Below are 14,790 nucleotides of genomic sequence, written 5' to 3' on the forward strand. Positions count from 1 at the left end.
AATCGCTTTAAAGTTTAGAGAGTTACGTGTTTAGAGGTTTCTGTGTTTCGATTGTTGGATGTTGAATGGTTTAGATGGTTAGTAGTTGAGGTTATAAGGGTATGTGTTTAGGGGTTTAGAGGTATCTGGGTTTCAAGGGTTAGTGATTTACAGTGTTAGGTGTTTAGTGGTTTGAGAGTTGAGGGTTTGACACCTAGACTTTCACAACTAATATTGTCCATAATAAAGTTTTTTTTTGGGTTAGTCTCCAACACTAAATGGCACTTTTTGTTGATGTGACAAATTTTACTAATTGGCTGTTTCGGGTGGTGGTTGGTTTAACGACACGTTTATATTTACATAATCTAACAAAAAAAACCTTTATGGGTTTAGAGGGTTCCGGGTGTAGTGGATTATGTGTTTAGAGGGTTAGCATTTTAGGGGCATAGGTGTTTTAAGGGTTAGGCGTCTAGAGGGTTCGTTCTTTAGAGGGTAGAGGTTTAAATGTGTTGGGATTAGGTTACAGATTTAGGGTTTTAGAACGTTAGGGTTTTGAGGGTTAGGGTTTTAGAGGTTGAGGATTTAGGAGGTTATGAGTTCAGAGGGTTAGGGGTCTAGAGGGTTAGTTCTTTAGAGGGTAGTGGTTTAGATTGGTTGGTATTTAGAATGTTAGGGATTTAGGGTTTTAGAAGGTCAGGGTATCAAGGTTTAGAGGGTTAGGGATTCAGAGGGTTTAGAGGGTTTGGTTTTTAATGGCTTAGACGGTTAGGGTTAAAAGTATAAGGGGTTTAGAGAGTGAGGGTTTGAAGGGTAAAGGGGTTGAGGGTTAGGGGTATAGGAATTTAGAGGGATAGGGGTTGAGATGGTTAGGGTTTTGGGGGTTTAGAGGTTAAGCTTTTAGAGGGCGAGGGGTTTAAAGATTAGGGTTGTAAGAGGTAAAGGGGTTGAGAGGGTTAGCGGTTTAGATGGTTATGGATTTAGATAGTTAGGGGTTTAGAAGTTTAGAGGGTTTTAATTGTTCGATGTTTAGTGGTTAAGGTCTCTGTGCGAGTCCAACATGTTTGCATGAGTCTATGGTAAGATAAAAAGAGTTCAGTTTAATTTGTATATTTCGAAACAATTTGTTTACCTTTCCTGTGATGTTTTTGTATTGTATTTTTGTTGTTATTTTCTGACCCACCCGATTGGACGTCTGTGAAAACAGATCGTTATAGCTTATCAGATTCCTCCAGTATAAATAAATATTCAAATTCAAATTCTATTGACCTCTGTGCGAATCTATGGATTTCTGTGTGAGTTTTTGGGCCTTTGAGAGTATGGATCTCTGTGTGAGGCTCTGGGTCTCTGTGCATGTCTATCGGTCTCTGTATGCCGTATGGGGTCGCTGTGTAAGTCTGAGTGTCTATAGGAATGTATGGGTCTCTGTTGGAGTCTATGGGTTTCTGGGTATGGTTGTTTGTGCGAGTCTTACATGCACAAATTTAACTTAAAATGGCCATTGAGGGTTGCGGAATCCAAGTTGAAAATTAAGTTCCCTGCAGTGCAAGCCAGCTCTCTAGTCGTGTCATCAAACAGCCCCTTTAATTCTTTATAATAATAAAATAGACTTAGTCCAGGAAATCCACACTGAGTCACAGTCGGGTCCTGAATTGTTTTTTTACATTTTCGACGTATGAATGATGAGTTCTTACACAAGTGGGGGAAACCGGAGCACCTGGAGAAAACCCACGCATACGAGGGGCAGCACTTTAAACCGTGCAGGCAAAGATGGCGATTATCCCACTTTCTGTACTGCCTTCTCCTGGCCAGCCAGCCAGGAGAAGGCACCTCGATGCCCACGGAAAGGGGGTTTCACAACATTCACTGTGTGATCCACTCACCCTTGCTGCCTTCCACTGCGATTAGTCCACTTGCTCTACTGCCTTCTCCTGGAGAGTCAGGTTATGGCACCTCGACGCCCACGGGAAGGTGATTTGCCAACATCATTGTGCGGTGATTCACCAACCCTCGCTATCCTTCCACAGTGCTGGATTAGAGACGTGCACTACCAACACCAGGCGAATGATAACAATAATAATAACTTTCTACTTATAACTTGATAACAATAGACGAAAAATAACAACAGGCAAATGAAACGACAGGCGAATGAGAACAGTAATTATTATTTCCACTTAGAACTTGATAACAATAATTATTTCTACTTTTAACGAAATAACAATTATTTATACTTATAACGTGATTACAACAATAATAACTGTTTCTATTTTTAACTTGATAACAGGCGAATGATAACAGGCAAATGATAAAAACAGGCAGCACATCTACGCCTCTACATAAGGAACGAAACAGGTGAATGTCTCCACAAATCTGGCTGTTGCCTGATGAAGCTAGTTGTAATTACTGGCGAAACGTTCTACTCAGATTGTAAATGTTGTGGCTTGACTCTCCAACACACCGTGAGTTGTACTTGTTACAAATTGGCATGTTCTGCGTACGTGACAACCCTTACTAGTTGGCTGTGTCGGGTGGTGGTGGGTTTTAACGACACATTTATATATTTACGCGATCTAACCCAAAAAATAAACCTCTATTATGGATATATTGGTCGCGAAAGTCTACGTGTTAAACAAACGCGAAGGAATCAGAGGAAAATCGACGTGACCACGAGAGAAAATGCAAACTCCAAATATACAGACATCAGGGTTGGGGTCAAAAATACGAATTCCAATATACCAGTTTAACACGTCGGCTTTCGCGAGGGGGTTTGCATCTCGCCACCGTGGCGCCTCATTATCTGACTCACCCAACCACTAAACTACGAAAGCCACACACACTCACTCATCCACTCACCCTGCCACCCACTCAACCGCTAAATCACTTGCTCATGCACACACACAGCCACACACACAGTCACTCAAGAACATACCTGTGCACCCACCTACACACCCACTCATTAACTCAACGACCCACCCACCAACCCACTCACTCACTAACCCACTCACTCTAGACTCCACTCACCCACCCACTCACCTATTCACTCCCCCACTCACACATCCACCCATCCACCCACCCACTCTCTAACTCACACACTCACCCACCAACCCAACCACGCACTCAATCAATCACCCACCAACCACTCACCCACCCAATAAACGAAAACGGAACTAGTTCTCATTGTACCAGCTAAGGCCCACAGAGCTATATATAGATCTTTTTCAAAAGCGACCTTGTTACAAATTACAGGTAAACAAAGTGGCTTATCACGTACATTTATTGCAGCCAAATCCTCTGAATGCAAGTTTATTCTCAATGCAGAGGTAAAACCCCGAGGACCCGGAGAAAAATCCACGTGACCACAGGGAGAAGATGCAAACTCGAAATATACAGGCGGCAGGGTCGGGATCAATTCCATGACCTCCTGTATACTAGGCAAGGTAGTTAACATCTCACCACCGTGGTGCCCCATTCTCTGACTCACTCACCCACCCACTCGCACACTAACTTCCCCACTCAACCTCCTACACTAACTTATTCACCCACATACCAGCCACTCACCCAAACACCCACCCATTCACCTACTGACTCGCACCACTTACTCAAATACCCATCCACTCACACGATGACCCAGCCACTGACTCAAACACCCACCAACTCACCCACCCAACCCCCATTCAATCACCCAACCACCAACCCACCCATTCACTCACTCACCCACGAAACAAAAACTAAACTGTTTTTATTTTACCAGGTAAGGCCCACAGGGCTATATAGATCTTTTTCAAAAGCGACCTTGTTACAAATGACAAGTTAACTAAGTGGCTTATCACATACACATGCATTGCAGCCAAATCCTCTGAATGCAAGTTTATTCTCAATGCAGAGGGAAAACTCCGTTGACCTGGAACAAAAATCCACACGACCACGAGGAGAGCAAGCACAATCAAATATACTTGCGACAGGGTCGGGATCGAATCGACAACCTCCTGTATACTAGGTGAGGAAGTTACCATCTCACCAACATGGCACCCCATTCTCTGACTCACTCACTCAAACACCCACCCATTCACCTATTCACGCACACCACTTACTCAAATACCCACCCTCTCACTCAATAACCCATCCACTCACTCATGAACCCACTGAAGCACTCACCTATACAAAAACCCACTCACCCACTCACTCACCGACTCACTCACCCATGAAATCGCACACCCATCTTCTCAACCACTCAGCCAGCCACCCACTCAATCTCGTACCCACTAACTCTCTCACTTCCTCACCAACCTACCAACCCACCAGCGACGTGCGGTCACGGGAGGCAGAGCCTCAACTGTCATACTCCAATGACAATAGTTTTTACGAAAAGTAAAAAAAAGAGAAAAATAAAATAAAATAAGATTTTTCCACTGATCTGTGTTATAAATGTCATTTCTGTACGATTCCAATCATTTTTATAGTCAAAATCGCCAAATTTGCGGAACTCCGCTGCAAATACAGGAAGAGACGAGAGGTGAGGCAGCGACGAGCTCAGCCTCCCCTGATTACGCAACCCCTCAGTAACTGGATGGAGCGCGGGCAATAAGCGCGTGCCTGTTACTATCACAGTATGTCACCAATGTAATGTTTGTAGACCCCTTCATTTCATGTCCTCGCCTTCCATACTCCAGGTAACTTATTTCACGTATGTGTATAAAGATATTTAGGCTCGCTGGTCTCGTCATGAAACTGCAATGAAAAAGCACCAGGGGAGGTAGCCATCACATTTGCCTCACTGAGGGGGATGCGTCTAACACGCCCCCCTCCGTGAGGCCATGTCCCCCTCAGTGTGTGAATCTGGCTCTGACACAAGCCAGTGCCTCCCCAGCAATTGACCTCACCACACGTCACTGCAAACCACCCACCCATCTCCTCACTCAACCACCCACCCAGTCGATCATCCACCCACTAACACGCACCCACCCAACAACTCACTAACCCACCCAGCACTCACTCACCGAGCCAGTCAATCTCTAACTCAACTACAATTCACCCAGTCACTAACCCACTCACTCAATTTATAACCCACCCACTACCCACATAACCTGCTACCCACACACTCACTCATCCACAAATCCACTCAACCCCTCACTCATCCATCCACTCACATACTCACCCAGCCACTCACCTACTCACCCAGTCACATACACATCCACTCACCATGCCACCCACTCAATTTCTAACCCACCCACTCGCCCAACCACTCCCTCAGCAACTCACCCACTAACCATGTAATTATTCACCCACCCACCCATCACTCAACCACCCAATAATTCAACCACCAAAACATTCAACCACCCACTAACTCAACCACCCACTACCACCCACTAACTCAACCACCGAGCCACTCACACTCACCCACTCACCCACCCACCCACCCACTCACCCGCCCACTCACCAACACACTAAACTAAATCTAAATTGTGGGTTTTAACCAGGTAAGGCCGATAGAGCTAAACATCTTTTTCAGAAATGACCTGGTTAAAAATTATAGGTCAACGAAGTGGCTTATGACATGTATTGCAGCCAAATCCTATAAATGCTTGTTGATTTTAAATGTGGAGGGAAATATACAGGTGTCAGGGTCGGGATCAAACCCACAACCTTCTGCATACCAGGCGAAGTAGTTAACATCTCGCCACCGTGGCGCTCCACTGTCTGACTCTCCCACCCACTAACCCACACACTCACCCACTCACTCAATCACCCACTCACTCACTCAACTACTGAGCCATTCATACACTGACCTACTCACTAAGCCACCCACTCAATCACGAACCCACACTCATGCACCCAGCCACTCACTCACTCAGCGACTCACCTACGACGCATCAACCCATCCACTCACTCATCCACCCACGCACCCACTCACGCACGCACCCACTCATCCACACAATAAACGAATATTTAATTGGTTTTCATTTTACTGGGTAAGGCCCTGAGCTATAGATCTTTGTCGGAAGCCACCTCAGCACAAATGACAGTTCAATTAAGTGGCTTTTCACGTAGAATGTTATTGCAACCAAATGATATAAATGCATGTTCAAATGTGGAGGGACAACCTGGAGAAAATTCCACGCGACCACGGGGAAAACAAAGAAACTCCAAATATACAAGCGGAAGGGCTGGGATAAAATCCACAACCTCCTGTATACTAGGCGAGGTAGTTAACATCTCGGCACCATGGTGCCTCACTCTCCGACTCACCCACCCACTAACACACGAACTCACCTCCCATATTCACACACCCATCTACCCAAAAACTCAACCACCCACACATTCACGCAACAATCCACTCACCCACTCACTCACTTATTCACTCACCCACTAAACCATGCACCTGTCCACTCACCTATTCATCCACCCACTCACACACCCATTAAGCAACCCACCCACTTACCCTGCCACCCACTCAATCTCTAACCCACTCACTCACCCAGCCACGCAATCTCGAACCCACCAATTTACTAATCCTCTCACCAACTCACCAACCCACCTCTCACCCACTCACGCGCTGACCCACCCACTCACTCACCTCAACCATTCACAAACCCACCCACCCACTCATTCACCCAACCACCCACCACCCACTCAATCTCTAAACCCATTCACCCACCCACCCACTCAGCCACCCACTAACTCACCCAATCAATCTCTAACCCACTCACCTACACACTCACCCAGCCACTCACCCAACCACTCGTCTATTCACTCCCAAACAACACACCCACTCACGTCACCCATGGCTTACCCTATCACCCACAATCTCTAACACACTCACTCACCTACTTCCTCGATCACTGACCCACACTCACAGAAAAAAAAGTCCTCTACATTGAGCAGCACTGCTTCCCCAAGTCTCAACACTGCACCACACTCAGCACTGCCCATAGACTCATCACTGCACCATAGACTCAACACTGCACCATAGACTCAACACTGCACCATAGACTCAGCACTGCACCATAGACTCAACACTGCCCATAGACTCAACACTGCACCATAGACTCAACACTGCACCATAGACTCAACACTACCCGTAGACTCAACACTGCCCATAGACTCAACACTGCCCATAGACTCAACACTGCCCATAGACTCAACACTGCACCATAGACTCAACACTGCACCATAGACTCAACACTACCCGTAGACTCAACACTGCACATAGACTCAACACTGCACCATAGACTCAACACTGCACCATAGACTCAACACTACCCGTAGACTCAACACTGCCCATAGACTCAACACTGCACCACAGACTCAACACTGCCCATAGACTCAACACTGCACCACAGACTCAACACTGCCCATAGACTCAACACTGCACCACAGACTCAACACTGCCCATAGACTCAACACTGCACCATAGACTCAACACTGCACCATAGACTCAACACTGCACCATAGACTCAACACTGCACCATAATTGGTGGGAGCCGTCCCTGGCGACGCGAGTCACGATGTGCGTGTGCCGGCTGCTCGGGGTCGTGTCCACGCGGGGCATCAAGACCCGTCACGGGCGCTGCGATGGATCAGCGCTGAGCGGGCGCGGCCTGCCGGCAAGTTTCCCTGCGGCAGTGCGGCCGTGAGCGCCGCGCTGCGACCACGAACCCGGCCAGCCGAGTTGGATTCCCGTCCACGGCCAACACTGGTGACGATTATCCGAACCGGTCCTGGGCCTCCCCTAGGTCGACTCAGCCACACAATGAGTACCCCGTGCGGTGTGTCAATGTCGCCACTCGGTAGACGACTTTACGGACGGGTCACGGGAGCTGATTGTGTTCCTAAGTCGAGGTCATTGCAATTGGATGGGGGGCATGATCCAACACACGTTAAGACACCACTGTATTGACGAGTTATGCTGTTTGTGTATGATAGTGTTCATCAAGTGGTTATAAACGTGATGGGTGGAGCAGTGGGCGTAGTGGTTAGCGCACTGTTGTCTGAACCTGGCCACGTGAGTTGGATTCCTGGCCACGACTAACATGACCAGCGTGGTGAAGTATGATCACACAACCTTTAATGACTGATATGGAATGCGGTGGTCTTCATCCGGCAGTCCCGCGGGACGACACTTTAAACTTTTCTAATTTATTACAAAACATGTATTTGATGAAGTTATGTTTATTAATTTAAATGGCCAGTAATAAGACGCACACGTCACCACCAAATGTGATTCATCATCCAATTTAGCTCGTAGCTGCTCACCAAAGACACATTCTACAGTTGACAATGTTTATTAAAACAGTCTGCAGTGTTTAAAGAGAACAGCGGTCTACTTGTTTTTTTCTTCATTCACCACTTTAATTTAAAACGGGGACACGCAGTGTGGTGTCAGGGAGTGAGCTCACTTCCCAGGTCACTCGAGCGAACGAGGGGCCGTCCATAAATGACGTCACGAGATTTTGGACGATTTTTGACCCCCCCCCCCCTCGTCACACGGCGTCACGAGAAGTCAGACCCCCCACCTCAAATATGACGTCACAAAGCTTTGCCCCCCCCCAAAATAAAACATGCTTCAAATCGCTTTAAACTATTGTCATTGTAGTGCGTATTTAATGTGGCGCTGCACTCTGATGTTGTAGGAGAAAACATTTATTAAAAAGTATATTTTATTAAGTAGAACGTGTTGTCTATATTTATTTAAAGTTGCGCATTTTGATGTGACGTCACATTTCTCAACCCCCCCCCCCAATCGTCACACATCGTCACAATGTCTGACCCCCCCCCCCAGGTGCGTGACGTCATTTATGGGCGGCCCCCGACTCTCCTGTCTCTGAGGGTTCCCAGCGGCTTCAACAAAAAACCTTCAACCTCGACAGACAACGCGAGACCACCACCACCTCTGCCATTGCCTCATGTCAGCACTGTACTGGCCTGCGTGCTGAACTTCTTCCGCACCGTACGTAGCTAATCCGAGGTGCTAATTTAGGATCCCTCTCCAACTTCCACCTCTTCGCTGCACCCCCCCCCCCCCCCCTAGGGCAGACGTTGACAGCGGGCACGGGCTACGGAGCATGGATCCCGTGCAGGAGAAATGTCGAATGTGCGTGGGGAGCGTCAGCGCAGCACGCGGACACGGCGAGTCCAAGGTGCACGCACACCACAGGCGGCGCAGGCGAGACCCCAGCAAGTCTGGACTTGCGCGAGAAAAATAATAAAATTATCATCTAAATCACTCAACACGGATTGGTTAACGCTTGTCACTGATAATCCAGAGTGACGCCTCGCTTGTCGCGTGTCGTCGTTGTTGTGTTTGTTACCCGGGCATGGCAGCTGCGCGTATTGCGCGTCGTGTTGTGTGTGTTAGTCTGTAAGTTCGTTGTGAATGTTGTGGATTTGCTCTCCAGCACACAACCGATTAGTGCTGTGCTCGTCACGAATTGGCCACGTTCTGTTTACGTGACAAACCCCTTCCTAGTTGGCTGTGTCGGGTGGTGGCGGGTTTAACGACACATTTGTATTTACGCGATTTAACCCAAAACACGTGTAGTATGTAACTGTGTATGTATCTGTGTATGTATGTATCTATGCGTGTATGTGTGTATGGAACTGTGATTAGATCTATGTACCCGTGTATGTATGTTGTATGTATGTATTTGTGTGTCTAACTGTGTGTGTAACTGTGTATGTAACTGTGTATGTATCTGTGTATGTATCTGTATATGTAACTGTGTATGTAACTGTGTGTGTATGTTGTATGTATGTTGTATGTATGTATCTGTGTGTGTAAGTTGAACTTCTTCCGCACCGTACGTGGCCACGCGTGGTGATCGCGGGCGAGGCCGAGCGACGCGAGAGGGGTGAGGGGGGGGGGCAGCTGCGGGTCGCCCCCCCCCCCCCCCGCGCCCTGGGGGCTCCGTCACCGCCACCGCCGCCCTGGGGCCTCCGCGCGGGCGGCGCCAGGAGGAGGAGGAGGCGCCGCGTGATACACAAGTCGCCGCGTGTCCCCGTGGTGAGCGCCGGGAAGGGCCGTCACGTGGCAGTGGCGCCTACGAACGAACCTCCAGCTCACCAGGGGCCATGTCACCGCCGTCTCTCGCCTCCACCGCCTCCACCGCCGCCGATATAAACGCGGCAGTGACGAGTCAGACGGCGGCAGTCATCGCAAGGGACGATTGGGACATCCCCGACGCGAGCTCGGCACGAGATCCGTCTTCGTCGTGGTCATCCTGCACGTGGTGCCGAGGGGCTGCTGCTGCTGCTGGGAGCGCGTCGCGTGCAGGTGCCCGCGTGAGCTCGCCCGGGGGGAGTTGTCGGCACGACGACCCGAGGCGCAGCCCGAGCCGAGCGGTCACAATGGGTCTCCTTGCGTCGCGAGTGGCGTCGCTGCTGGGCGGAATGTTCACTCAGCAAGCGCGCGTGCTGCTGCTGGGTTTGGACGCGGCCGGGAAAACCAGCATCCTGTACAAGCTCAAGCTCGACGAATCCGTGGTGACCATCCCGACCATCGGCTTCAACGTGGAGACCGTGCAGCCCATCAGGAACGTCACCTTCACCGTGTGGGACGTGGGCGGCCAGCAGAAGATCCGCGCTCTCTGGAGGCACTACTTCCAGAACACGGACGGGCTCCTCTTCGTGCTGGACAGCGCGGACCGGGAGCGCTTCCCGGAGGCTCCCGCGGAGCTGGACGCCATCCTGGACAGCCCCGAGATGACGCGGGTGCCCTTCGTGCTCCTCGCCAACAAGCAGGACCTCCCGCGGGCAGCGGCCACCGCGGAGGTGGCGGAGGCGGTGAAGGCGGTGAAGACGCGGCACGGGCGCGAGTGGCTGGTGCAGGGCTGCTGCGCCCGCACCGGAGAGGGCCTCCTGGAGGGCGTGGGGCAGCTCTCCCGCTTCATCAGCAACTCCAGAGCCTCCTCGGGGACAAAGTGAGCTCGGCTCGGCAGCAGCAGCAGCGGCAGCAGCGGCGGCGGTGTCACTCCAAGGCGGCGTCTCTCGTGCACGTGGGGGGGGGGGGGGCTTCGAGTTGTGTCCACTGGTCACGAATTCACTCGAGTGAACGCCGTCATTCAAACAAACAGCTCGCTGTGTGTGCCTCTGCATGTGTGGATGTCTCTTGGTGCGCTGTTGCTCTGGTTGTCCCTCGGGGCTGCCCAGAAGTATATCTTTCCCTGTGTGTCTTCTCTGTGTATGTACCTCGTGTCTGTTCACGAGTCCCTGTCCTCTGTTTTCACGTTGGCATGTTCAGCCCAGATGATGAACACGAGAGATTTAGCAGTCTTTTGAAATACGTGGTCAACCAGGTGAGTGTCTAACTGTGTTGTTGGCCGACTGGTTTGCATCACGTGATGGTTCCAAGGTCTGTTGAGTTTCTCGTCTCCCATCTTCTTGTTGCATTTGCTTATGTGTAGTTTGCCGTTCTCTGTGTGCCATGTACGTGGTGTCCCCCTGTGTGTTCCCTCGCTATATGTTTCACCCCATTTCCACCTGATGATGAGCGCTTGTGTTGCGTTCAAAACGTCGTGATTCATTTTAATTTTTTTAATTTACATTTTATTTTATTTCTACATACGTGTCTTTACCGGAAAAAAACCAATGCGTGAAACAGCTTGTTGTGAAAGACTCAATGCAGAGATCGCTGGGTTTGGTCTTCCACGAAGCTGCTCACGGTCCACCCTCAACCGCATCCACTGCACAAACCACGGCAGTAGATGCGGACACCCTGATGCACAAATGTTAAATTAGAAACTCTCCAGGAGCCTGCGACTGTGGCCATCCAGAACAGACCGTGCAACGTGTAACGACGCAATGCCCGGTCCACAAACACGACGGAGACGTCGCAGCGATACACTCACTACCACTGCTTCTTCTCACGCGGTGATCTGGGCTTGCCCACCTGGATTTGACTTCATAGTCGTCTGCTGTGCACCTGCATCAGCAGCCGCACGAACGAAGTAGCAGCAGCAGAAGAAGAGAACGCGGTCGCGTCCACGTGCACGCGCCCCGCGACTGCGCGTGCCTCTCGCTGCGAGGGAACATCCGCATCGTCTTCAACTGCGGACTGGAGTTTCACATTCGACGGCGGCTGTCGCTCTGTGATTCCACACTGGGGGGCAAACGCCTCCCCCGAGTTGATTCCGTTCCGCGCTTTCCTTGCAGCCGTCGCGTCGCGGCCTCCGGATGCTTTGGGTTCATCTCGTCATCTCGACGGGTCATCTTTGACCGCTCGTGGTTTAGATATAAATATGTGAATGGCATCTGTAAATTAAAAGGGGCGCAATCTGTGCAAGTTCTTTTCATTGAAGGCACTTTAATGGCTCGTCTCATTTTCAGAAATTCTTTTATAGACCAAACAACATTGTATAATCTTAATTTTAAGTTTTCGTGACTGCAGGAATCCATACTCTTTGGTTCTTTCGGTAAAGTCACGTAGGTAGAAATAAAATACAATTTTAAATTAAATAAATTTGTATTTCTACCTACGTGACTTTACCGAAAGAACCAAAACATTGTATAACATCTGTAGATAATTGTAGCATTTGTCGTTCCCGTCTTTCATACAAATGAGATTGTTTGACCATAATGGTTAAATTCATCAACGTAATATTGATTTAAAGCTTTCGTGACTGCAGGGATTCATCTTCTTGGTTCTTTCGGTAAAGTCACGTAGAAGGGAAGTAATAAAATAATCAAAATAAAACATAATAAAATTATTCTCACGACGTTTCGGCCACAACGCAAGCAGCCGTCCTCAGGTGAAAACCAGGTCCGTCGAGGCGACAGAGTCTGAATGAAACAGCACACGAGCTTGGAGCATATATATAAGCTGGGCGCCTTGACAAAGGAATTTGCATATCAAGAGGAATTTAGCATATTTATGGGAAATGCAGGAATGTGATTAGTACTACATATGCATGTGCATTATGCAGGATTAACAGCATCAAAGGGAGCTGCAGTTGCTGCTGCAGCTCTTCCTCTTGATATGCAAATTCCTTTGTCAAGGCGCCCAGCTTATATATATGCTCCAAGCTCGTGTGCTGTTTCATTCAGACTCTGTCGCCTCGACGGACCTGGTTTTCACCTGAGGACGGCTGCTTGCGTTGTGGCCGAAACGTCGTGAGAATAATTTTATTATGTTTAATTTTTATTATTTTATTACTTCCCTTCTACGTGACTTTACCGAAAGAACCAAGAAGATTCATCAACGTACTCAATTTTGGTACCGTTTGTGTTCACATGTTCTCGTAAACTGTCGTCAATTTGTTCCTAGCTTTGCACTGCTCGATAAAATCTTTGATAAAATGTAAAATCTACTTTTGTTATATGAAAACCAGGACAATGTAATCAGCGCAATGTAAATGTGTAAATTGTTTAGGGTTGATATTCTCTCTGAATTCGTTACCACGATGGTGATGCGGCGTTACCTTCACTGCTCGTGTTATTCAGTCACAGATTATTTACATTCCTCGTTGTTTAAGAATCGCTAACTACGGATGGTGTATACAGGACATATCATCGAATGCCTTGTGGTATAAATCTATGACAGCTTGATCAATGTATTTGCCGTACGCATTGTAATTAGTTATTTGATTGAAGGTGGCCTGATGTTGATGATTTCATGAATTGTTTGTTTAGTCGGTTTGTTGTCTAATATATCAGATTTTCATTGAATAATGTTGATAAATATGTTGTAGATGCACGAACCGAGGCTGATAGTCGAATGATTATATTCTTAAGATCCAATCGCCACGTTTGTGCAATAAAATAGTTTGGGATCAGACAGTGTCGTTACCGTTAAATGTTCTCGGATTGTGCGACCTAATTTACATCTTGCTTCAAGCAGTTCTTCTTGACTCGAGTTTAATATTGTTGCCCGAGTTTTCATCTTCGGACGATTGCACGATTTAACGTGCCTATTAACGATGTAAAAGTATCCCTAGACGCAGCTGATGATACAACTACTGGCTCCACAGAAGCAAATGAAACGTGTTACTGCATTTTAAAGCCTTAACATTCACCACTTATCATTTAATTTTTCATTTCTTTGGTATAGCCCTGTGAGCCATGCGGCTCTTAAGTCGGGTGCAACCGCAACAAACAAAATATGAACAGAGAAAAGAAACATCCTCGATAAACCAGCAAATCTTCCAAAAAAAACGTATTACAACCCTGTGGGCACAAATCACAGTGTGATGCAAGTCAAACAACAAACAACCATAAGACAATTTAGATTAACCATATGTTTTCTAAATCACCAAAATAAAGCTATAAAAACAATGTAACAGTAACCATAGGAACTGTGATTCTTAATTTAACAATAAACGATATACATAACATGTACGACCGAACTTGTAGCCATAGCTGGCAGCATGACACTCCTTGTGTATGATGTGTGAGTCAGCATATGATGAGTTAGTGTATGATGTGTGAGTGAGTCAGTGAGAGTGTGAGTGAGTGTATGATGAGTGAGTCAACGTATGATGAGTGAGTGTATGATGAGTGAATTGTGTATGATGAGTGAATGGGTCAGTGGTTGTGTGAGTGAGTGTAAGATGTATGACTGAGTCAGTGTATGTTGAGTGACTGAGTCAGTGTAAGATGAGTGAGTGAGTCAGTGAGAGTGTGAGTGAGTGTATAATGAGTGAGTCAACGTATGATGAGTGAGTGTATGATGAGTGAATTGTGTATGATCAGTGAATGGGTCAGTGGTTGTGTGAGTGTAAGATGTATGACTGAGTCAGTGTATGTTGTGTGAGTGAGTCAGTGTAAGATGAGTGAGTGTATCACAGCCTCCTTCCCGCCATCACGGCCTCCTCTCCTCGGCTC

General features: G+C 47.9%; 1 protein-coding gene across 1 annotated transcript; it reads left to right on the forward strand.

Annotated features, from left to right (window-relative positions):
* Nucleotides 1-10,320: 10,320 nt before the first annotated feature.
* Nucleotides 10,321-10,901, forward strand: LOC133361483 (uncharacterized). The gene has a single exon (XM_061580401.1). The coding sequence runs from the start codon at nt 10,321-10,323 to the stop codon at nt 10,894-10,896; it is 576 nt and encodes a 191-aa protein (XP_061436385.1). The 3' UTR covers nt 10,897-10,901.
* Nucleotides 10,902-14,790: the final 3,889 nt, after the last annotated feature.

Source organism: Lethenteron reissneri, unplaced genomic scaffold (assembly GCF_015708825.2).
Source record: "Lethenteron reissneri isolate LAM-NWPU_2019-01 unplaced genomic scaffold, ASM1570882v1 scaffold_1105, whole genome shotgun sequence".
NCBI lineage: Eukaryota > Metazoa > Chordata > Hyperoartia > Petromyzontiformes > Petromyzontidae > Lethenteron > Lethenteron reissneri.

What these genes read in the sequence shown, in the direction of transcription:
- LOC133361483 (XM_061580401.1), top strand. Translation starts at nt 10,321, where the DNA reads ATGGGTCTCCTTGCGTCGCGAGTGGCGTCGCTGCTGGGCGGAATGTTC.